Source organism: Acomys minous (assembly GCF_964271855.1).
Source record: "Acomys minous genome assembly, chromosome: 3".
In the NCBI taxonomy this organism is placed as follows: Eukaryota; Metazoa; Chordata; class Mammalia; order Rodentia; family Muridae; genus Acomys; species Acomys minous.
The window spans coordinates 114,774,355-114,799,460 of NC_140485.1; the positions used below are offsets into that span (position 1 = coordinate 114,774,355).

The 25,106-nt window shown below is 42.8% G+C and overlaps 1 protein-coding gene across 36 annotated transcripts in view; it reads right to left on the reverse strand.

Moving 5' to 3' along the window:
- The window catches only part of EPB41L2 (erythrocyte membrane protein band 4.1 like 2), a 156,330-nt gene that overhangs the window by 17,577 nt on the left and 113,647 nt on the right, over positions 1 to 25,106 (reverse strand). For 13 of the 36 annotated variants that reach the window (XM_084777758.1, XM_084777751.1, XM_084777776.1 and 10 more), the window contains 8 exons: positions 22,690 to 22,842; positions 22,098 to 22,195; positions 17,214 to 17,386; positions 13,050 to 13,234; positions 9,064 to 9,126; positions 6,486 to 6,632; positions 5,109 to 5,207; positions 1,361 to 1,528 (listed from right to left, as the gene is read on the reverse strand). In XM_084777758.1, the coding sequence (XP_084633884.1) occupies positions 1,361 to 1,528; positions 5,109 to 5,207; positions 6,486 to 6,632; positions 9,064 to 9,126; positions 13,050 to 13,234; positions 17,214 to 17,386; positions 22,098 to 22,195; positions 22,690 to 22,842 (1,086 nt within the window). The remainder of the gene's footprint in view (positions 1 to 1,360; positions 1,529 to 5,108; positions 5,208 to 6,485; positions 6,633 to 9,063; positions 9,127 to 13,049; positions 13,235 to 17,213; positions 17,387 to 22,097; positions 22,196 to 22,689; positions 22,843 to 25,106) is intronic. The other 23 variants (XM_084777772.1, XM_084777771.1, XM_084777770.1 and 20 more) reach the window with 11 other exon arrangements.

The window sequence follows — 25,106 nt, forward strand, 5'->3', positions numbered from 1 at the left end:
GTCCTAAATAAATGCATCATCAAGGATTGATGGAATGATTGATTGATTTCTTTTTAGATGGTGCCTTTAAAACCAGCTTGGATTGGCAAAATCATGGTTGGTTTCGAACCACTATTCATGTTTAAAATGTTCATTGCAGAAAGTTATTAACATCTCAATTTGTAATACAGATCTTTGGGTGGATGTCAACATTTGCCCCCATGAGTTTCCTCTTAGAATTTAGCTCGTTCACTATTGGCACTGATAGCAGAAGTAGGTCAGGGTTATTACAGAGGACAGTCATCCCAGTCTCCTGTGGATATTTTATTTGATAACACAGAAGCTAAATGCTCCATCAAACACCTGTCTGTAGCATAAACTACTGTAGCCCAGTATTCATTAGGGTAGGGCACAGGCTTCTTTCGGTGGAGTTTTTAAGGTTTCGCACTAACTTACACTTGTGGACATAAAGCAGAGCAACAAGTTTGCATCCCCGTGGCCCCACTATTAGTGGCCTAACAGAAAAATAATTCAGTTGCAGGCAGCGACACTATTTACTCAGGCTATCTCTCACACTGAATGCAAAAGGGCACTGGCCCTCTGACCCCGCTGGACACCAACTGTTCTCAGAGGTTTTCCTAGTAAACATCAGGTATTTCATGGGTCCCAGAGCTAAGTGACACAACTGCCTGCAGCTCCCATGATGTATGCTGCAGACTCTGCAATCTCTTACTTTGAAATGCATGGTAAGTTGCTTAAAATTCTTATCACATAAGCATGTGATCAGCAGAACAAATCACCTTTCCAGTTTTATCAAAACCCCCACAAGGTTCAGATATTAAACTGAAAGCCTCAAGTCTATCTTTATAAGCAAGTGGCCCTGCCGACCAACCCCGTCAGAGATGGAGACGCCTGGTGTTCACAGCATCTCTACGGCAGGCGCTTCAGGCTGGTAGCAGGCCAGCGACATAGCTGTTACTACTTAGCCGTAATGGCTCGACAGGTTTGGCACAAGTTCAGGGAACTACAGAGGATCGTGACAACACAATTAGCTCTGGACCTCTGTCAGGCGTGCCACTGTTGTTTTAAATAATAAACTACCAGAAGATGCCTGAAATTTGGGGGTTGAAAACCTAAGCTCTGCAAAGCACTTAGCTAAGCTTCTGCTTGGTAACTACAGCCCTTGGCCTCAGTGCTGTAAACAGTTCCCTAAACGTAGACTTTTTTAAAAAACAAAAAAACTATCCTATCTACTGCCTTTCTTTATGACGAAATTCATTGTTTCTTAAATGTTTCTCCCAATGATTTCACTACTCAAAAACTGAACTTTTTCTGTCTCTTATGCAGCTTTCAGTAGCAGGGGAAACAAAGTAAAATGCACCTCAGGCAAGTGTGAGAAGGGCGCAGGAGAAAGCTTTTCCCTAGGTGCATTAGCGGTCAAAACAGCGCCCTCTGCTGTCCAAGTGCTGGCTGAAGGGCAGGAGGCTTTCACATTAAGAGAAAAGCCCTTTCCACTAAACAAAATTGATGTTATCTCCTCTTCTAGGCTCTAGAGGTCAGAAAAGGAAGAGCAAAGAGTTAGCAATACATCAGGGCAGAGAGCGGTGACCTATTAAAAGGAATGAAAGGTTACACAAGAAAGAAAAACAGAACAGCATACAATGAAAGGAAAGATAGACTCTGGAGATGGGAGCAGGCTTATGCGAAAGGTTTGCCTGAGAGCCAGCTTTTGCACCCTGCCTGAGAAGTTCTGGTCAGTGTAACCTATAGACGCCAGCTACAACTGCGTTTACTGCTGGAATCTAACAAATGGCACTCTCCAAATCCTCCAACACTAACTTTTGAGGAAGTTTCTTGAACTCTTTCCACAGAGAACCGTCTCTCCGGCAACCCCTGCATCAGAAATGCCTCTTTCCTGTGCCAGCAAAGGCTGGGTAACCTGCAACCTGCTCTCAATGCCCTTCCTTGTGGGCTCTGGATTCCTGACTGCTTGTTTAATAGTCATCCTAACTCCGATGACTTTGTCTCTATTGTATAGAGATGCAGCAAACAGTCTTGGCTGGGGTGGGGGGTGGGGCTACTTTTGGGGGGCACGCAGTTTTAAAAAAATTCATAAGATCCCAGAACTGAAAACTCAGTGTTCAGTGAGCTCGTCTACTGCGCTCACTAATGAAAGTCTACTAAGGCACACTTAGCTGTCACATTTCTATCCCTTTAACTACAATTCCTATCCTGCCTGAGAGGGTAACAGGTACACGGTGACAATCCGCAGAAACTGGCAAAGCACAAAGGATGACCAGGAAGTGCCTTCACCCCACCCTGCCCCCATCCCCAAGTGGAACTTTGTGAGAATTCCTAGCAAACCACATTCTCCAGAGATTTTCAAAAACATAAAATGCATGTCACGGATAGAGTGTGCTTCAGATGATGACCTAAGAAGGGGAGAGTGGGAGGATGGGGGCGTTATGAAAACCTTCTCAAGTCTTTCACCTTCATTAATAGAAATCGTGACACTTAAGTGTTATGCACTGAACTAATCACACATTTTCAAAAGTATCAGAATGACTGGGGATGTCACTCGTGGACCTCAGCATCCTGGGCCCAGGCCTCACCACTGCAGCCAGGCAGGACCTTAACTCACCAGTGTAGGTAATCTCTCCTAGAATCACAGATAATACAAGTTGTCCTAAGTCTCATAATACATGAAAGGATACAAAATCATTACTTACCCATTAAAGACTAAAAATCCTTCGATGTCTGTTCTACCGGCAAAATTACTTATGGTCAAACCATAGCCATTTTGAATATTCAATGTATTAATTTTTTTAAACTAGAGATGAGAGCTGGCTCAGCAGTTAGGAGCACTTGCTCTTGCAGAGGACCCAGGTTCGATTCCCAGCACCCACACAGTGATTCCCAAGCATCTGTATTTAACTCCAGTTCCAGGGGATATGGTGCCCTCTTCTAACCTCTGTGGGCACCAAGCAGACATGAGGTATACACATATATGCAGGCAAATACTCAGACATAAAATTAAAACGAACAAATCTTTTAAGTTTATTTTTTTGTTAAGACCCTTATTATGGGAATTTGGAAATTTTAGACAACATGAGTCTTCTACTTTTCAATACTATTATCCAAAGATAAACCAGCAGTGAAACGGAGACATAATAAAGAGAAACTGGAACGCCACAAGCTCAAGCCCAAGCCTGAGCAGGCTGAGCTCACGCTTCCAACCACACGCTTGGTGTGTTACCGCAAGAAGCAGACAGAGACAGACGAGGGGCCAGTAAGTGTCTCATGGGTGAAAATACAGTGGGTAACAGCAGCCAGAATGCCTGACATATGTAGAAAGTATTTGCTACCCATGAAGGAGAATGCAGTCACGTGGCATGCATAGAAGCCCCCAGGAGTGTTCCCTGACGAAATGTCATATAACTTCCCTCTAACATCTATACAGTATTTTATACTATACATTCTTTTTTTAGGTTTCTTTTTCTTTATTTTTTAAATATATTTTATTAATTTATTCATATTACATCTCAATTGTTATCCCATCCCTTGTATCCTCCCATTCCTCCCTCCCTCCCATTTTCCCCTTACTCCCCTCCTCTATCAAGTCTCTTCTTGGTAGCCTGCTGTCCTTCCTCTGAGTGCCACCAGGCCTCCTCATCCAGGGGGCGTGGTCAAATATGGGGCACCAGAGTTTGTGTGAAAGTCAGTCCCCACTCTCCACTCAACTGTGGAGAATGCCCTGTTCATTGCCTAGATCTGGGTAGGGGTTCGAAGTTTACTGCATGTATTGTCCTTGGTTGGTGCCATAGTTTGAGCAAGACTCCTGGGATACTATACATTCTTAAAAGACAAATTTTAATTTTAAATATGCTCACCAAAATTCTAGCTAATACTGCTGAAAGCCCTTCTCAAATGACGCTGCCCAACTTGGCCTCTGTGCATCTGGTACTCCCTTGTTAAGCCCTGCCGGCCATTTCAGGTCCACACACCAGTTCCTACCTCAGCAGTTGCATGCACCCTGCCTTGAGCACGGGACCGGACCATCTTCCATCCTAACTTTCTTACCATGGAACACTCACTTGAAATGAGCCCTCTTCTTGGCCCTTCTCTTATCTTACATGACACTGAGTTTCACCTTTCAGCACTCCTCCCGAGTGCCAGGCCCTAACCACAGATGAGCATGTCTAAGCTCTTGCAGCTAACAAGCCACCAAAGCAACCCACGCAGGAGAGTAGAGTAGAAAGAAATGGAAAGTGCGTTTCCTCACGCTGACACAAACTGTCACAAATGAGGCACAAAGAGAAAGGAGTTGCTGTGTAGTCAGTATCCCTTTCTTTACATTAAAAATGTGAGAAATGAAAATCCAAAAGTTTCCCATGCGTGTTTAGTAAGCGAGTGATGCGCTTAAACAGCACACTGCATGCCTAAGGGACATGCGCTGCATCTTCACGAGACCGCAAGCTGCACACATCAAATGATGGACGATCATGTATCACCCAACACATGGTTGACTTCCTGCACTTCCATAGTCCCAAAATGAGGAAAGGTCTTTCTCTCCAATGTTCCCAGGCTCCTAACACAACAGAAGCCTAGCTTTTGGGGTTTTTTGTTTGTTTGTTTTGTTTTTTGGAGACAGGGTTTCTGTGTAGCCTTGGCTGTCCTAGACTCACTTTGTAGACCAGGCTGTCCTCGGACTCAGAGAAATCTGCCTGCCTCTGCCTCTCTGAGGCGTCTGACTTTGGTTTGGTTTGGTTTGTTTTTTTCCAGACAGGGTTTCTCTATGTAGTCCTGGCTGGCCTGGAACTCACTCGGGAGAGCAGGCTAGTCTTGAACTAAGAGATTCGCCTGCCTCTGCCTCCTGAGTGTTGGGATTAATGGTGTGCGCCACCACACTCAGCTAAAGCATTTTTTTGTTTGTTTGTTTGTTTGCTTTATTACTTTTTTCCAGACAGCATTTCTCTGTGTAACCCTGGCTGTTTGGAGCCTAACTTTTTACACATTCAAAAACTACTTCAAAAACAGATTGACATTTTAAAAAAAGTATCTCTGGCTGTGAGCACAATGCATGGGGGGGAACGGGAGCAAAAGCAGATCCAATGATGCAAGGTAAACACCTTGTCTGCCCGAGGTTCCTCTGCAGATGTCCGCGCTGCTGCCTTCGGGTCCTTCTCCTTCTTGGATAGGACATCCTTGAAAAGATGCTCGCCTTTTCTCTATTGTTTTAAACAATGACATAATCAGCACAAAGACACATGTATTACACCTACAGCAACACAAGCAGGACAGGACGGTGTGGGTCAGCGGAGTGAACCGGACGGAATCATACACACAGCAAAGCTATTCCTCCCTTGGTCAGCGGCCACCGCTTCGGGAATTCTAGAGTGAGCTGCTGAAACTACTGGTTTTCAGACAATTGTAACTGCTGGCTCCCTCCTCCACAACAGCCAGCATGTGGGGTTTCCATCTTTCCATTTGACAGCTTTATTTTTCAGCTCAGCAACTGCTTTTCTCTCTGGTTTCTAAGGCACAAACTCGAAAACTTACTACCCCTAAAGGGCTTTGCACTGCGGAAGGAAGAAAAATCCACAGCAGAGTATCCACACTGAACGTCTGCCATCGGGCAACAGCCAGCACAAAATGAAAAGGACATAATGAACTGTAACACAACATCTTTGTACAGCTTTCAAAGGTGCAAAGTGAATTGTATCAGTCTCTTCAAGAGGGATGCACCCATGAACTTCCTGTTCAGTCACAGGAGAGATCTGGAAGCATAAAGAAAAAAAGAGAGAGGAGGGGGGGAGGAAGGAAGGAAGGAAGGAAGGAAGGAAGGAAGGAAGGAAGGAAGGAAGAATGGAAAGGATGCAGAGATACTCTGAGAGTGTGTTCTAAAGGAAATATTTGGTGAAGGTAAGAAACAAACTTCACCACCTGTGAAGAGAAGGAAGAATAAGTTTGGAGCTCACTGCTGTTTATAATGTTTTGAAACATGACTATTTACCGTTGCCTGGAAGTTTCGTTAAGTCTATCAATATATAATATTTCATAAAATAATATTTCAAAAACTTTTCAACAAAATCCATCAATCTTTAAAGGTAAGTTTGAATTCTGTATCTTCACGGTGATGGCCTTAAACCACTCTGTATGGCCCACATTCCTTTACTAATAACTACACGAGCCCTTGTTTGCAAAGTCAGTAACTGAGAAGGTCCTTAGACAAACTACTACATTAGTTCCCAATTGTCCTAAGTAACAAGTCAATACCATTAAGTTACCTGAATACAACAATAAAATTACCCTGAAAATACTTTGAAACTCATAACATTTACCTAAGAATTAGGCCAACAAATATTACATTGTTAATACTTAGTACTTTAAAAACTTGTTAGCAATACAGAAAAATTTATGTGGGAACACTTTCTAACTTCTGAGAATCAACAAACAAGATGAACAACTACAGTGAGACACACAGCCAACAAGAGCTAGTGACATACCCCTTGTGTCTGCAGGGACAGAGGTGTGAGACGTCGTTTTTCCCATTCATTGGGGCGCGGCTCAGGTGTGGACTCCATAAAATTGCGCTTGAGCTCACTAATGCTAGCCTGATGCCTCAGTATGTCCTCCTGGGCCTTATCCAGGTCCTAGCAACATGCAACATGACAAAGGGGAATCCAAACGAAAAACCCAGCAGGGCAAAAGTAGAACCGAAAAAATGAGATAAAGTAAACTTACAATTCAAAGACATAATAAAGCAAGAAAAATGCCAAGTCTCAAAAGCCGTATCCACCACCTGTGGATAGCCCCGAGGTTCATAAAAATTTGAAAATGAAGCCATTGAATTATTTTACTCATATTTGAGTAATTTTAATTTCTTCTCTCTTTAGGATTTTAAAATTATTCATATTAGAAGGGAGCCATGGAACTGACGATAATGGCTAAGAATCCTTTATATACATCTATAAAGATACATGTGTGTATGTATATGTGCATGTGTGTATGTAGATGGATATATAGATGTGTGTGTGTGTGTATGTGTGTGTAGAAGTGTGTATATGTGTATGGAGAGGTGTGTGTGTGTAGATGGATATATAGATGTGTGTGTGTGTGTGTAGAAGTGTGTATATGTGTATGGAGAGGTGTGTGTATGTAGATGGATATATAGATGTGTGTGTGTGTGTGTGTAGAAGTGTGTATATGTGTATGGAGAGGTGTGTGTATGTAGATGGATATATAGATGTGTGTGTGTGTGTGTATGTGTGTGTAGAAGTGTGTATATGTGTATGGAGAGGTGTGTGTATGTAAATGGATATATAGGTGTGTGTATGTGTGTAGATGTGTGTAGATGGTTATATAGATGTGTGTGTATATATGTGTATGTAGACAGAATATATATATATGTGTGTATATGTGTGTGCATATATGGATATTTAGATGTGTATATGTGTGTGTGTGTGTAGAGAAGTGTGTGTATGTGTGTATACAGAGGTGTGTATGTGTAGATGGATATAAAGATGTGTGTGTGTGTGTAGAGGTGTGTGTGTAGAGTTGGATTTAAACAGCAGCCTTTGACTTTGTTTGCACAATTTATCTTTGTGGTAAAGTTTTATTAAATTGTAGCCTGTGAATACAGCAAAACAGAGAGGGGTAGGCATAGAAGGACACACTTGGCCTGAAGGGAGGAAGCTGTCCAGGAGACCATCAACTAAAGTCGACAAAGCAGAGAGAGCCTTGTCAGGAAACCCCAGTGGCGGCTTCTCATTCTTAAAGGACAGCGATAGCTATTTCCAGAGGCATTTCTGGTTGGTCTCACTCTAAATGAACTACACACTGGCCTCATGTAATGCCAAAAACAGAGGTAAAACCCAGCCACCTCATGTAACATGTGGTTGTGGGTCCCTTTACAAAGATGAAAAACACCCATCACTTCTATTCCATTGGCCTTATGGATGGTATATTCAGCAGATTTAAGAGAAAACAACAACAACCCCCCCCCCCCCGCAAAAAAAAAAAAAACCAGAAACTGGCTCTGGTAAGTAGTGCATATGTAATCACTGTTCAGGAATTTGAATTAACAGAAAGTTAAATGTTTTCTTACATTTCAAAAGGCTTCCTAGGTTTTTGCAGGCTGCCTGTGGAGACAGTTCCACTCCCAAAGGTAGGTCATGCATCTGACCCAATGAGCTAATCCACAGCCACGCACAGGCACAGCCGCTCACCAGGAGCTGCTGTAGCCATCTGCAAACTCACTGAAAACGTGTGCATGGCCTGGGGAGACCAGCTTGAGATCAGGCACATTTCCTGCATTTGTTCACAGTAATGTTACTTATTATACTTTACAGCATGTTAGTAAGTTAAGCAAAGATACATTGTAACAGCTATGGAAGCTGCCAGAAGCAACCCAAGGGTTAGTGAGATTACCCAGAGCTGCCGGCTCCACTGGAAACGCTGCACACTGCCCTCAGCAGGAGAAAGAAGGAAAGCTGTTCTCTGGTGACATGGGGAACACACGTTGCAACTCCCAGTGCCTCTCCCTGTCTGTATCCTTCGCTTCCTCCCTCCTTTTCACCAGGTTCCCCCCCCCCCCCCGTGGCTTTTTCTTTTGTAGTACCCAGCATGTTCTCAAGTAGAACACTTTGAGTGGACACACTCATCACATGGATGGCAGTGAGAGGTCAAGGGGAAAGAAACCACAGTTCAAGAGTCAAGTGAGTGGGCCAACATCACATAAAAATTACCTACTGTTGGATGTATATTAAGCACAGGCTGGTGCTACTTCAGATCCTATAGCTTAAAGGTGACCTATTAGGGAAACAAGCTTACTTAGTATTCTTACTTATTTAAATAGTTTTTCTCCCCAGCTGTCACTCTGAGAACTTACAGAAGATGCATTCCTACCTACGCCACCTAAGAACCAAGCTGGATTGGTAGCATGCACTCCCAAGTTCAATAGCCCCATGCATTGCATGCACTGTGCTTGAAGAGAACGGCCAGCCAGCCTGTGCGTGACCTCCCCGTCCACAGCAGCCTGGCAGCCAGAGGACAGAATGGAGCGGTTTCTGAAATCATACAAACCTCCAACATTAAATTGCTATGTCTGACATAAATATTATCCCCTTCTACTCTCAAGGTACTTCTCTGTGAAATTAAATCACACACAGGGGGAAAGGCAAATAAACATAAGTGTGTCAAACAGCAAGCACTGCAAACCACCCAGAGTTTCGTAATCTAAGACTTTAAAACAATGGAGAATAAAAATGTTAAAGGTCACAACAAACAAAACTCAAATGAAAGCCCAAAGTACATTCTAGCATCCTCTCCCACCCAGCCCAGCCCCACCACCAGGCAAGGCAGGCAGCAGGCACTTATTATCTAACAAAGGGAAAGCAGACACCTGCTCCAGTTTCGTGTCCAGGGCTTCCATCTTCCCCTGCAAAGTCACACAGCACTCCAGCAGAAAGAAGGGGGTCTTGGAAGGGCTCCGCCGACAGGCAGAGGTGCTGTATCCAAGCTTTAGGCTGCCGCCGCATTACCACCTTTCCTCCTGGCCCTCCTCGGAGACGCGGCTAAGCCGCTGTGCTCTCTCTTCACCTGGCTGGTGTGCAGTGATGCGAATGACCCCATGCACGGGTGGGATGGAGAATGGAAGCTGCACTCCTTCTCAGTCCCTAAACTATGCTCTGCTTTTGAGAATTCTTTGTTTAAACAGGAACAAAAATATACGAGTACCAAGGTGGCAAATGCCAAGATGAATGGAAGAAGGGGAAGAGATGCGAACCTGTCTTCAGCTCTAAGTAGGTGACAAGTTTACAGCACTCTACGTTGTCTCATCAGTTTTTAATATAGGTTCTCTTGGGGCAAAATTAGCCAATTAAATGTTTTTAATATTAAAATGGGTGTTTACAAATAATCTTTAAAATATTGCCACTTTCTCTCCAAAAGATTTTTACACAATAGTTTTCTAGAGTTGGACAATTAATTGGAAGGCTTAAGACTAAGAAATGCTGAGTAAATGCTGATACTAGGAAACTAGTTAGAAACAAAACCACTGACACAAAAGGAAAGTCTGCTTTCCAAGACAAAGCGTGGGCATGTTCCTCTCCTGGGCGGGAGGCAGTGCCACGGAGCTGGGAGGAGTCGGGCTTGTAACCATTCAGGGGGATGTGGGAGAGGTGAAAAACATGACAGCTACCATATGATCCATGAAGAACCAGCCTCGGATTTCTTGGTCAACATTTAATTCACTAGCATGTTGATCTTTGGTATTTCTCAAGTAAATGTAAAGAGTTACAAGTTTCGCCTACAATGGTATACTCATCCCATATTTTATGTTTGCTCTGAATTCTGGGATTTACATTGCGTTGCTAGATTCCCTAAGATACAAGACACATAATCACCAGCCCACACTGATCAACATGATTAACAGCACACTGTGCCGTGCAGGCTGACTTCCTTGTAGTACAGAGGTAGGAAACTTCTAAACAGCTGCCTTACACAGATGTAAAACGGTCTTAGAGACCTAACTGTAAATAGATAAGCACTAAAAAGCCAACCTTTCATATAGAGCCTAATCTCTCAGAGCCATTGTCCACTTTACCACCTTTCTTATAGAAAACCTGATAATGACATGATTCGGGGTAGAGGAAAGAAGAGCAGCTAGAACCTGTCTCCCTGGCCCCAGGGGAAGTACACAGGCATGGAGTTTCTGATGCTGGACCTAGAAACATCAGGTGGGCAACTCACAGCCTTGGGCTCCTAAGTGCAAGTACAAGCTTGGATTTGACCAAGATTAATAATACTAAGTTTTCCTGATACATGTCGATGACAATTATACTTAAAACATTCTAAGTTCTCATGCTTTAGGGACAGGACTGACACTTATTTTCAGAACAGACCAAATATGAATGCTGAAGAGCAAAGCACTCCTTTAACAATCTAGTGTGATCTAAGAGATTCATATGACAAGCTTCGGAGTGTGTACAGATCTGGACTTAGGCTAGCAATACAGAGAACTCTCTAACTTATCGCTCATGCGAGGGAGGGAGGGGAGGGAGGGAGGGAGGGAGGGAGGGAGGGAGGGAGAGAAAAGAGAGAACATACTATTTTGAGGGTAGGCAGTAAAATTTATGCACATGTTTAGATGCTATTAGAAAGAGGTTATAACAAAGAACAGTTGGGTCAGTTTCAAAAAAAAAACGTAGCTTATGGAGGCATGTTGGCCACTGCTTCCTCTTCCTCTGGCTTGTCATTCAAATCACAATCATAAGAAACATGACAGGCAGTGGCCTTCCCCTCCAGATAGCAGAGGACTAGTGCCAGAGGAAGCGAAAGGGTAAGAGAAAACGAGACTGACTGAGAAGCTGAGAGAAGCAGCCCAAAGATGAGGACCAGTGACGGAATGAAGGAAGGTGATGTGATGGGGACGTAGTGCTGGACATCAGGGGGCAGGAAAGAAACCCAGAGCTTGGGGAGGCTGGGGAACACAAGATACCCATCCTCATCAAGAAAGGACGGGAAGCCAGAGGCAAAGCACTTGTAAAAGTTAGAGGAAGAGGAACCCAATTCAGATCCCTGCTGCTCAGCCGATTTGAGAGTCTTCTCACAGATGGAAGAGCAGTCAGGCTGAGGAGGGGCTACAAGCGGATCCAGGACGGAATCCACCGTGGCTGCCTCAGGGCCATCCTGCTCTGGTGTTCCACCTGTGGAAAGCCCCTCCAAGCTATCCAATGTGCTCTGATCAGCCTCCCCAAAAGGGTCTTCCTCTGAAATGTCTGACAGCAAGTCTACTTCAGGGACTGGCAGGAGGTGTGGGGAAAAGGATGAAGTACAGCAAATGAGCGGTGACGGGGGGCACATGCACACAGTCTGTCCAAGTGTAACCCACGGTGGCGTATGAATCACACAGTGGTTATGGCCGAAGGAACAAGAAGGAAACAGGAGAGAAGAAGAAACGTTAGTGAAAACATTACTCTCGAGAAGCTCTCATAAGACATGATTTAAAAATTAACTGAATGATCCATTTTTAGTGAGGAAATTGGACTCCTTTTAGCATGTAAAATTCACAAGTATTAATGACTATGAGTTTTTAGTTAATGTTACTCAAACCTAATTGCTGATACATACATTAAAAGACAGGGGAAAAAGCTCATATAGCTAGTTATTTGCTAAAGAATTATTTCCTTTAGAATATAATACAAAAGATTTTGTTGTCTAGAAAAAATTTTCAAATTACATATGTCAAGTTAAATAAGAAAAGCAAAGCAGAACTTTCTGACCTGCTAAGCTTTCTTTCTCTTCAGTAGCCATTTTCTTGGATAATTTTCTTGGATACTACACAGGTGTGATTTATGGTTCTGACAACTTAGCACTTGAAGGACATCATGCAGAGCATAGATTGTGTTATTTTCAACCAAATGCTGTTCAGCCAAATAATTTTACAACATGATGCACACATGACACTTATTTCCAATGTTGCTTATGAAAGTTTGCTTTGTGTGGGTGCGGAAGTGATTTGTGAGAGGCTCAAAAGCCCTTTAGTCAAGTGACTATCAGCTGAAGTGACTTTAGTAACAATGTAACAGAACTGACAGGTTGCTTCTTCATTTGCTACAGTGTATGCACAAAATAAAGGCAATGACAGCACACCAATCCTGCCCTATTCACAGCCACGGATTATCAATGGATTTTTTTCATATCAAATATTTTGGTTCATACAAAAATCAAGTCAATATAATAAAACTTAAGACAAAAGTTACCTTTAAAATTGACTAGTAAGTCATATGGCTTTTATCATTGGTGATTCAACTGATACTAAACTAGGAAATGCCAGTGCATTGCTTTCTTATATTTATGTAATTTACACTGTTCTTAGAGTGATTTACACTAAAATAAATATTTTACTATGAAAAATAATCAAAACAAGATTAGAAGAAATTCGTCCAAATCAGCAGCAACTCACACATATTTAAAACATGAGAAGTTAAATCAGCATAGGTTATACAATCATAATAAATTTCTGAAACACAAATGCAAATCTAAGCTACGTCCACAGCAGCACTCACATGCATGTGCCATACCTTCCCCTCAGGGAGCAGGGGTGCAGCTTTTGTTGGGCTTCTGACATCCTTCCGGCTATCGCCGTCCTGTATGGTGGTGGAGCTGATGGCTCCAGGGCCAGGCACTGAACCCTCTCCAGGAGGGCCAGGAAAATCCTTCGTAAGACTTTGGTCCACAACACCAATCAGGGCTAATCAGAAGGTAAGTTGAAATAGGTTAGACCTGTGGATGGCAAAGCTCTGAAGAACATAACCCTTCAACACACAGGCCAAATGGAAGCAGCTAGAACAGTCTGAACTTTGAATGTATCAATATGTAATAGAAACTTGTTTTAAAACTAACACAAAACTTTACAATATTCTGAATTTGTAAAAATTCATCAATCCAGCACATTAGCTTTTTGAGCATGTGGCTCATCGGGAAATTGGCCAGTAGGAGGAGCTCTTGGCCCAACAGCAAAAGTCCAGCCGACTTACATGTAGACACTCTGGATGTCTAATCAGTCCTAAATCGTCCTTTAAAAATTACTATTAAAATGATTTGTTTCAAGGAGTTTTAATAAATCCCCTGAAAATTAACTTCTTATTTGCATACTAAGAGACTGTAGCTTTAGTAATTTACCTATCTAATATTTTTCACTTTTCTAGTCCTTCTGAACTTCTCAACCTGACTAGAGTCCAGTGCCCAGCTGCTGCCCTCAAGTTGGCCTTGTGCAGCCTTCCTCTCTCTCGCAGAGGTAGAAACATGCTGTGCTTTGGATTTTGTCATTCTGTTGGATCAACTCAAGAGTCAGCAAGCCAAGTGACAAGTTTCTCTTCATAGAGGCTCCTCCTGAACAATGAATTCCCCCGAGGGCTTTTCCTCTTTATAAAGTGCTTTTCAGACAGCCTGTGGCTGCTTTTGTACCACACACCAAGAGAAATTCCAGTAAACAAAAAAAACCAGAGGCTGAAGCTCTTGGACGTGGTGTGAGTAACCCCTCGCAGCTAACTGGAGGACGTCAGTACTTTCCATCTTTGACCTACAATGTTCCAAATAATCTACACTCCCCGCCTGCCCGTCCCAGGGCGTCTTCCCTCACCTCGACTGTCTCATCAAATGATACTCTCCTGCTTGTACCCATTTGCTGTAGCCAGGAACTTCAAGTTCTAGAACAACTCCCCTTAACACTAGGCAAGCCAAACAGGGCCCTTGGATGTATTTCTAAACATGGTGAGTTGGTTTTTGTTGTTGTTTTTAAACTTCTCTTTCTGTACCACTTCAGCCTTTAAAACATTTCCAATCTATAAAAACTTACTTTTCAAAGTCCTCACAAATCATTTAAAGAATTAAAATGAGCTCACATATGACATCATACCTTATTTCATAGAGCTGGATTTGTTGTTGCTAGGATTTTACTACTGTTACGACTTACAATTTTAAGCCCCCACTGCAAACACAAATTACTATATAATGAGGAAACATGATCTAAATAAAGGTAGTTTCACTGATATTGATGCTGCAATATGATCCGATATAAAATTTAAAATTACAAGGCCAAGTTGACAAGTGTTGACTGCACACTTGCCAACACTTACCCAGTCTAATGTGCAGTAACCAACTGGTCTGCTCCCACCTAAGTTGAGGACCACAGCAGCCACTGTCATGTGAGCTAGTTCACGCCAGTCCTGCCTGCTTCCTGTCTCAATCCTCTCATCACTCTCCTTCAGGGCTGACACTGCTCTGCGCACGGCACAGACAGGCTAAGGCCTCAGTGGCTTCCTACAGAACGGTCCCAGCAAAGCCTGGCAGTAGCCTGGCTCTCCTACCAAGCCTGAGTGTGCATTTTCCTGTTCCCCCTCACCTCGAAACTGCCTGCGATGGCCTTATGCTCTCCTCTCTTCTCATAGCTCCCTCCCTTCCATCCTCCCAGGACTCTGAGGAGGCCTTCCTTCCCTGAAGACCCTGCTTCAGCAGCACACCATCCCTGCTACTTTTTAATCTTCACTATCACAGAAGCACTGCGCTCCCCCCATGCCCCATCGCCACCCCTGCCCCCAGTGCAGACTGCTAATTCTCCAAATGACTGCTTTGGCTCCTCTGGTTCTATTTCCTAATCTCAGAGGAGACTGTCGTATAACAGCTGCTCTGAGTGATTTTTATGCAATCACTAAAATCTTTTTCTAACCTTCCAAGAGAATTATACTTACCTATCTAAATTGTTCAAACCTAACTTTTAAAAGCAAACAAAATACCAGGAAACACAACACCTGTCAACAACACTAAAGGGATGCTGATAAAATGATGAGGGAAATAAAGTTCTGTTGTTGGGGAAAAAAGAGCACACACCCCAACCAAAGAGTTGACTGGCCATCAGGTCACATACTCACACAAAAGCCTCCCAGTTCTCACAATAACACAATCAACGTTTTGATGACCTGCCCATCTAATGAGTAACAGTGCCCGGAACACATGGAAAAAAATAAAGGATCGGTGCCATGTTTGTTGCTTTTCCTTGTGAAAACTCTTCTCAGATACAGATTCTGATTACAGTCTGCGATAACTGCTCAGTCAAGATGCTGGATTCTCAAAGAGGCAGGGACCACAAGCTGGCGCCCTAGCTGAGTGTTCAGCAGAGCTCCAGGATCATAGCAGGAGAGCTCTCCAGCCTCATCCCTTACAGGAGGGCTGCAGGCGGAGCACCAGAGGACAGGGACTCCTACTGGGGCACAAACAGCAGCAGCTACTGCGTTCACAGCAGACTTGGGAGACACCTACAGGGGTCAGTACATTCTCAGATATGCTGAGGAACGTGCTCTGTTGTTGGCTGGCACTGCCAGTTCACTCAATTTCATGTCTGGAAACATGGCTCTCATTTGTTTGAAGCACATATTTTTCTTTAAAACTCTATGGAAGACTCTTTAGAAATAACCACCATGTATCTCCAAATACCCACCACCTGGGAGAGTTGTGCACACCTGCACCTCGTTGGTAATTTCTTTTACTAGGAAAAACAGAGCAAGGCCAGTCTGTGTCAATCCTCTACTAGTGGGAAAACGTTGACATAGGGATTATCTGTTTTAACATCTTGTTGTTCAAGTATATATTTCAGAGCTATACAAAAGAACAACAATCAAAATGGGATTTTTGCTAATAGTAAAATATAAAATTATATTTTCCAACTATTTAATGTTAGTATTAAATATAACAAAAATGTTCAAAAACTATTTTTCACTGAAAAATTAATAACACTAATCATTTTTATATAAAAAGAAAAGCATTTTAACAAAACATTAACATTATCTCTCTTATAAGAAACATACTATTAATTCCTAATTTACCAATAAGCAGTATGACAAATACGAAAAAAGGAACATCACTTCACTTCAATGCATACGTTACGTGAAACCACAAGTATATATCTCATCAGAACTCTAATAGAAAACATTAATATTCATACCATCTCCCCAGACAAATGAGTGTGTATGCTTTTTGTTATTGTTGCTTAAAACCATATTTAGAATTAATACTTTGAAGCCTAGCGTGGCCTGCTGTATGCTGTGAGTTTGGTAAACTTCTGAAAGGATACACTGATATCTGAGACTGTAGAATTGTTTCATAATTGTTTGAATTAAAATTCATATTTAAGCATACCCCCAAATCCCTTAGAATTATGTTAGCAACCAACAAGTATAAGAAATTATGCCATATTAGGCATCATAATAAAATAAAACCAAGAGAAACACATTCATCCAACAGCTAATAAACACCAACATAAATACATACTATTTAAGAGCACTGTCAACAGAAAGAAAATACATGCTCAGAGTGATAACCTGAGTACAAAATTATTTCACTCTGAGAATAGCATCATTTTACTGATTTGTGGATAACTGTCTATCCCACAAGACCAGTAGTTCTCAATCTGTGGGCTGCAAGCCATATGGTCACAAATCCAATATCCTGCATATCAGATACTTATATTACAATTTATAACAGAAGCAAATTAGGTTATAAAGTGGTAACAAAGTAACTTTCTGGTTGGGGTCAGCACAGCATGAGGAACTGTATGGAAGGGCCCCAGCATCAGGAAGGCTGAGGACCACTGTCCTTGAGGGTGTCTGGTGGCCTTAATAATTGGGTCATCACTTTCTGACTAGAAAACATGAGTCCAAAATGAAATGCATTACCTCCATCTAGGCTCCTTGAGACACGCTTACTAGAGGCACGCTCAAAGTGTGGTGCTGGCCTATCAATGAGTGTGCTTGCTTGGCGTGTCTGTGCCTGCGTGCGGCCACTGTAGCGGAATTTGGACCCCAACGTCAAGAACTTGGCCTTTGGTGGCTGCTCTGGAGACACGAGCCTACAAGGGGAAAAAAAAGGACAAAGACTTCAGGTGCATTAAAAAAAAAACAAAAACCAAGGGATGGGATAACAATTGAGATGTAATATGAATAAATCAATAAAATATTAAGAAAAACAACACAAAAACACACAGGTATGTATTTTAAGATCTCATTTTAGTATCATTAAACAAAAACAGTGCTACATAGTTTTAATAAAAACATCCTTTCTACATATGTGGTTTTATTGTTTAGGTTTTTTTCAGACAGGCTGGCATCTAATTCCCTGGACAAACCAGGCTGGCTTCTATCCCATCCACAAGTACTAGGATTAAGGTGCAGCTCCGCACCAGGTCACGTGCTGTGTTTTAAGAGTGATGTGCTCACACATTTTTTTTTCTCAGCCCAACCAAAGAAGCAGCTGTTCCAAGTGAGTGTCAAGAGTATTTACTTGAGTTGTGTAAGTCATTTATGTAAACATGGGTCTGATTTGTGCTGCTAGCTACATGTGCCAAGTGAAAAGCCCATTAGCATTAGCTCTTGTTAGTATTTATGCCTCTTTCTGGTAGGGGAAGCCATCTAACTTGAGAGCCTGTTTCCTGAAGAACAGAACTCACCAAAATCCACAGAGATGGTTGGCACTCCTGCTCACCAGCATAATCCTACTGTGTAAGCCTTGGGCTCTACTCACGAATTCAAACCTTGATGATAGTAATGCTCAGATTTATGTAAGAGCATGCTTTTAATAAGCCAGTCTTTTCTGATACAACTGAAATTATCTTGCCATTATTTAATTGGGAGTTGGAAAAACAAAGACTCAGATCTTACAATTATCGATTAAGATATGAATTGACAGTTCAAGAATCTGGAGATTCCGATCATTTTCCAAGGAAAAGTCATCTTTTACAAGTTTTTTTCTAAAATCACCTCCAAGTATTCCCAGACCTTCTGTGTGCGCTTTTACAAATATTCTGCTTGGTGAACAGTGAGTTCTAGGTCAAGGCAAAGTTAAGATATGATTAACTCAAAACAGTTCTCATCCAGAAAAGCTGTTAGAATTAAATGATAAAGAACCAATAGACACCGGCTTTCTTGGCCCAAACCTATCCGCATGGTCAAGCATGACTCGGAGGCATGTTACTTTTTCTGCCCGTAAATTTTCAGAAGAGAAGCACTCGGACAATGATGCTGAGGACTGCATATTCACCTTGGACTGCCTCCTGATGGGCCGGACAGGGGAGAGTTCCCTAGCTGCCAACACCGTGAAATACGGCCGCTCACTACTTGCATGAGAGCAGCCCTACAGAACTGAAGGAAAGGTTGCTCACCCGTGCAGCCCCTGTTTGGGAAACACCCTCTAGGCAAAGCACATTGACCTCTTCTGTCTGATAATGAAGTCCGCTCTAAGAGAGCAGAAGAGGAAAGGAGAAAGTTTAAAGACTATCGCAATGACGAAACATGCATTGATAACAGAAATCTCCAAAGAGAACTCTGAAATTACAGACAGGGTGTCTGCTTTATGGAACTATGAAAAAAATTTAAGTATCATGCATTTTAAAGAGATATACCTTTAAAATGTTAATACCTTTTCTCCTTTATATAAAATAGATTTAAAACAATTAAGAAACTTCTCATGCTTCAGAAAACAATTTTAAAGAAAAATTAAAATCTTCAGAAGTTGTTTTCCCAGCTTTCCAATTGCTAGCTTACTTTCTGTAACTTCAGATAAACCTACGCCCTCCACTACTTACCTACCTGTGCCTTCAGGAAACCTGCTGTCCACTGTTACCTTATAGCCTGTGAAGTCTAGACACAAACCCCATCTTAAAGAGATTCTTGCTTTGTTTTGTTTGAGGGTTTCACTATGTTGCCTGGGCTGTAGTTTCCTTTTCCTAAATTTCCAGTACTCTTGAGCACAAAAGTTATATATGCCCCAAGGCTGCTTCCCTGTGACACCAGGTAGGAGAACACTAAAGAGGTAGTGCCTGTGGTCCAAGATGTGGAAACAGTAAGGGTGACAGACATGGATGAGACGGCCCCCGACTTTAATTTGAGTTGATGGCTTGAGACCAGCCCATCAATGCTTATCTATGAGAAATAAAGGAGCCCTTTTTAAAAGCCTACATGTAAGCTACTAAAATTAATACTGAACAATGCACATGACTGCACATTGGTCTCTGTGATGTGGTTGACAAGTTTAAACGGCAGGAGAATTTCCAGCTCTAAGAACTTAGTATTTCTCTCAGACTTAAGAGAACAAAGCAGGGAGAAGCAGACAAGGAGGCTCACTGCAGTGCAGCACAGCAAGCACACTGGTGAGCACTGGGTGGCTCACTGCAGTGCAGCACAGCAGGCACACTGGTGAGCACTGGGTGGCTCACTGCAGTGCAGCACAGCAGGCACACTGGTGAGTACTAGGGTCCCTACTCCACCTGTTACTCTCAATATGACCACCATGCTATAACTTTTCTATTCCTCTGCTTTTCCAAATGCAAAGTACAGCCAATAGCAATTGTGTCTTAAGACAAGTTGTAAAAATTAAAATTATCCTTGCACAGCACATAGAACCATGGCAAGCTCTATAATGCAACTTTATTATCACATTTGTATCCTGCTGACATTAGTATATGTGATTGGTTATCAATAAATAAGAAAGACCTGTTTTTTAATAGCTTCAATCTGGAAGCCTGGCCATTTTTATAAAGAAATAATTTGCATGTTTCATAATAGAAAGAAAAGGCTGCCCACTCATTTGTTAACCATTATTCCAAAAGTCTTCAGGAGCACAATAGATCGCTTTTGAGTCAGAATCCATAGTCCATTAGTGAAAAGAACAAGGGGCCTGAGCTGTGAGGACAGCACTTCACAGAAATTCCTGGAAGGCACATAAGAGGGAGAGCTGGCACAGCAGGCAGAGGTCTCACCTCTGCTCAGGGGTCTGGCTGCTGCTGTTAGTTAGAGGCATCCACCCCTGAGTACCCAGCTCCTGCAACAGGAAGCAGTCAACTGTGTCTAACAGCAGCACTCGAGGAACTCCTAGCACTTGTTGTTTCCAACAGGATCCTGGCTGCTGAATCGCTATCTGACTGCGAAGCCGCTCCTTATCCAGTCTAGACACATCGCACTGCTGCTCTTGTCTTGCTTCATGTGAGGGAGCCCCATGTTTCCTCAGGAATACTTGCTCAGCTACCAAGAAACAGTATAAACTTTTCAAGGACTTCTGTGATGAGTATAGCTGGTTCAGACAGGCTCAAATACACACTGAATTGTACGTTTCTTCTAAGTTTAGTGTGCTAGAGTAGTCTTGAAAACGAATCCATTCCCTTTCACTGCAGGAACCAGTCATTTGTAATAGCAATAATTTGTTGTTTTTTTAAGTGGTAGTGGTAATGATGACATTAACTGTTATTGTATACCAGTAATAGCTTGTGTTTGCTTTATATGTAAAATCTCATTTAATTTTGAAAACAATCCCATAAGGAAATAAAGGAACAGGGATAACGAAGGTAAAGCAGAGGCTCAATAACTCATCACCATACACGGCTAGTATGTGGCAGAACAGGATCTGATTCTAAGTCTGTGGAAACACTTCACTGTGTCTGGCTTTATAAACCACAACCACCAAAAACTAAGGAGATGAAGGTCACAAACTACTTGTGAAAAAAAAAGCACAGCCCTAAGGAAAAGGTTTTAAAAGGAGACAGAACACAAGCTATATAGCTTGGGATCAAAGGAAACTTGGAGGATTTGTTGTTGTTTATTTGTTTCTCTATGTAGCTCTAGCTAGCCTTGAACTCGTTAAGTAGACAAGGCTAGACTTGAACTCAGAGATCTACCCTCCCAAGGGCTCTTTGGGGTTTTGTTTGGGGCTTTGGCCTCCAAGGGAGGCAAGGATATATAACTGAGCAAAAAGTCCGAGGCAATCTGTGAGAAAGTAAGCTCACCACGCAGGAGCCTTTGGGAAGGGATGAAATAAACAAGCAGAGCAAAGTGCATCCATTCCTTGAAACAGGAGAAGGTCAAATAGTGAAGGTGGCTACGCGAGTGACAGTAAGTTAGGAGGAAACTGAAAGACAGGTGGGGCACTCAGGACCCCCGTTTCTACAGTGAATGCACCTAGAACAATGCTGAGGACAGGCAGGCAGGAAAGTTCTAGAAGACTGAACATTCCAGAGGCCAAGGACATGAAAGAACTGGCTGGCTGGAAGCAAGAGGATCCCACTAGCGCTGGCAATCAGTTCTGAAACAGCAAAACACACACGGCTGTGATGCTGTATCAGTCGCCACACGGGTGCTACCTAAGTCAGCGCCGGACAACACAGGCACAGAAGCGGCCGTGTCAGGACATCAGGCTGACCCAGGAGCAGCACTGGGGGGAAGTCAGTGTACTAGGAGAGGAGTCTGAGCGGGGCTAGATATTCTTGACAAAAGAAACAAATGCAACAATGACCGGGCTCAAGCAGACTGAGAAAGAGATTAAGTCCAAAAGAGCTGATAAAAAACAAAAACAACAACTGAACTATAACTAAGAAGACTGGTGACAAGACGGCAGCGGTGGAAGGAGAGATGGAGACAAGACATCAGCGGAGTGAAGCATAGCCTCGGGCAACACAAATGGGCCCAGCACAGCAAGGGACCGGGAGGCAAGGCACAGATGCACCTGCCACGCTCTCCATCCACCTGAGCTGACCAATGACAGTCCACCCCTGTAGCTACTGGTTACCCAGTTACCTGTAGAAAGTGTGATGCTCCACACATACTTTCCACAGCCTTTTCGCTGCCCGGTGGTTTGGCAGTTTGAATCCAATGGTGCTCTCAAACTGTTCCAGCTGCAATAAATCCAGAAAACAAAATCAGCCTGTTCTTCAAGCATCGGCTGCATGCTACTGTAAGCGGGGTCGGTTGTTTCTGTCAGAAGCAATTCTTCTTTAGAAAACAAGTATTAGTCTATACAGTTACACAAAATAAAGAACTTCAGACTGTGATAATGTTTCTATGAAAAGCAAGAATTAATTGCCCTGGTGAACTGATTATTTGACACCACTAAACACATTCTATCATTTAACTGAGTCAACAGGAAAAAATGATTTCCACTGGGGGTGGGGGCACAAAAAGATCCCCTTCTGTGAAAGGTCTGGTGGTTGTGTGCGTCAGCAATGACAATGTTTGAACATCATGAGCGCTGGCTTCTATGCCATAAAGAACAGAGAAGTGTTTCTTCTGTAGTATTTTCACGGCAAGAACTCACTCACCTCTCCTACTGGCAAAGGGTTGAAACCCGGACAGTACGTTAGCTCTGCCAAGGGTACAAGGCTCTGCTTACCTCTGCTGGTCTAACTTTAATGTAGAAATTACTGCGCTTATAGGAGATTTTCAGGATCTTCGGCCAAGCGAAGCGATTGATTCTCAGTCTGTCTTTGTAAATGAGAAGGCCATTAGCACACACACCCAGCTTGATGTCTACACCTTCTGAGTCCTGTCAAGTGTAACACATCGGACAGTTAGAATGACAAGAGTTACATAGGTTGAGGCAAAGCAAACCTGTAGTGACTGCAAATGTCAACTTAGCACATTTGCATATCAATTCTAGTGAGAGCACCTAAGAGAATTCGCACTCATATTACATGATTGGTTTTCAGCAACTAGGTTGAATTTGAAAAATGATATGAACTATCACTTACAGGATGTGATAATCTGCAAAACATTTAATTCATGCATTTTCAAGCTCTGTGAAAAGTTAACAGGGAAAAGGAGGAAAAGAACCAGACACCGGTGCCTGCAAACACATAGACGGCCACCTCCCTGGAGCAATCCAGCCCTGAGCTCAGTCCACTGGCCGACTGTGATGTGCACACTGCTCTTACTCCATCAAACTCAGGTGGGTTATGGTGGCTGACAGCTGTTAAAATTAAACCTATATTTTGTAAACACCAATCCACAGAAAAAGGCTCTTCTGGGCTGACAGCTGAAGCCTTTCAAGCATTTTCAGTTCCTTAAGTGCTGATGCGCAGCTGCCATTAAGCACCCTTGCAGCTGGCATACTGCAAAGGACGTTGTTAATCGTCTTCTTTTCCCACGGAATTAATTTGGAATAGATGATAATATAGAATAATCACAAGCCTGAAGAGGGTTTTGTTTTGTACAAACAAAAGCAGAAAGCTGATAGCTTGAAGTATGTTTAAAAAGGAAGAAAGGAACAGCGCCCCCTCATGTTTCACTTAGTGCTGAAGAGAACAGAAACACCATATTCAAAACACACAAGCAGTTATCCTCCAGGGGAATGGTGATCTCAGCCAAGAGAGACAGACTCAGTACTACTCCTCAGAGACGTACACATTTTAAGAAAGCATGAACAACGTGGGATAAAGTTTCATACACGCAGAGCACCAGACAAGCATTAGGTCTAAGTCTCGGCTCAGCCTGTGCTGACAGCGCTATTACTAAGAAAGATGTAACACAAGTTATACTGTTTTTTAAAAATAAAGGTGTAGTATAGCCAATTGATACGAAATTACGTTACACAACATTGAGCAGGTTTTAAAACACTGGGCTGCCGAGAGCTCAACTAATGAATGCCTGCTGTGAAAGCTGAGGACCTAAGTTCAATCCTCAGAGCCCACGTAAGAGTGGGGAAAAACAGCTCCACAAGGCTGCCTCTAACCTGCAGACACACCCCATGGCACGTGCACCACAGCACGTGCTGTGTCATCGGCAAGTTTAATATGTGCTGTCACCTGAGACTGTTCAGGGATCGGAGGGCAGACTGTGAATGTAAGTAAAGCTCCAAAGAAACACCAAAGCCAGGTGTGATGGCGCTCTCCCTCCTTCCTGATAGTTTGGGAAGCAGAGGCAGGTGGATCTCTGTGAGTTCAAAGCCAGCCTCTTTCACATAGAAAGTTTCAGGCGAGCCAGAGCTACACAGCAAGATCCTGTTTCAAAGTATACAAAAATGAAACTAACAAAATGACACTCAGAGTTAAGTAGATCTCATTGAAATATACCCAAGAATTAGAGGCTAAAAAAACCAAGCCAACCAAAGAAAAGAAACCAAGCAAGAAAATGCTTTAAGACATTAACCTTCCTTCTATACAAAGAGATCCAAGTGATTTTCATTTTCTTCTGTTTGGCTCTACTTTTTATGTTAAATATATATTATTTTGTAAAAAAGAAAAATGTTTTTAAATAAATAAAGCCACCAAAGACAAAAAAGTCTTTTGTAAGTTTTAAGTATAATAACACAAAAGCAAGAACTACTAATCTGAGGCCTAGAAAGGAAGGGCACCTCTGAGTGAGAGCTTCCTGCTGGCACCTGTAACTACTTCCTGAACTGGGTGTGACTGGCAGGACAGGTGGAATCTCTCAGATGCTCACTATCACTCTTCCTCTTGTCCTCCAAAAGTCTCACTACTCCATGTAGGATCATGAAGCAGGGACGCTTGTTAGCGGCCTCCTCCCAATCAAAGCAGCCTTCCCATCACAAGCCTCCATCATTCTGTCCAAGTACTACCTCTGAAACCTCCATCATCCCGCCCATGCACTACTTCTGAAGCCTCCATCATCCCGCCCATGCACTATTTCTGAAGCCTCCATCATCCCACCCATGCACTACTTCTGAAGCCTCCATCATCCCGCCCATGCACGATTTCTGAAGCCTCCATCATCCCACCCATGCACTATTTCTGAAGCCTCCATCATCCCACCCATGCACTACTTCTGAAGCCTCCATCATCCCGCCCATGC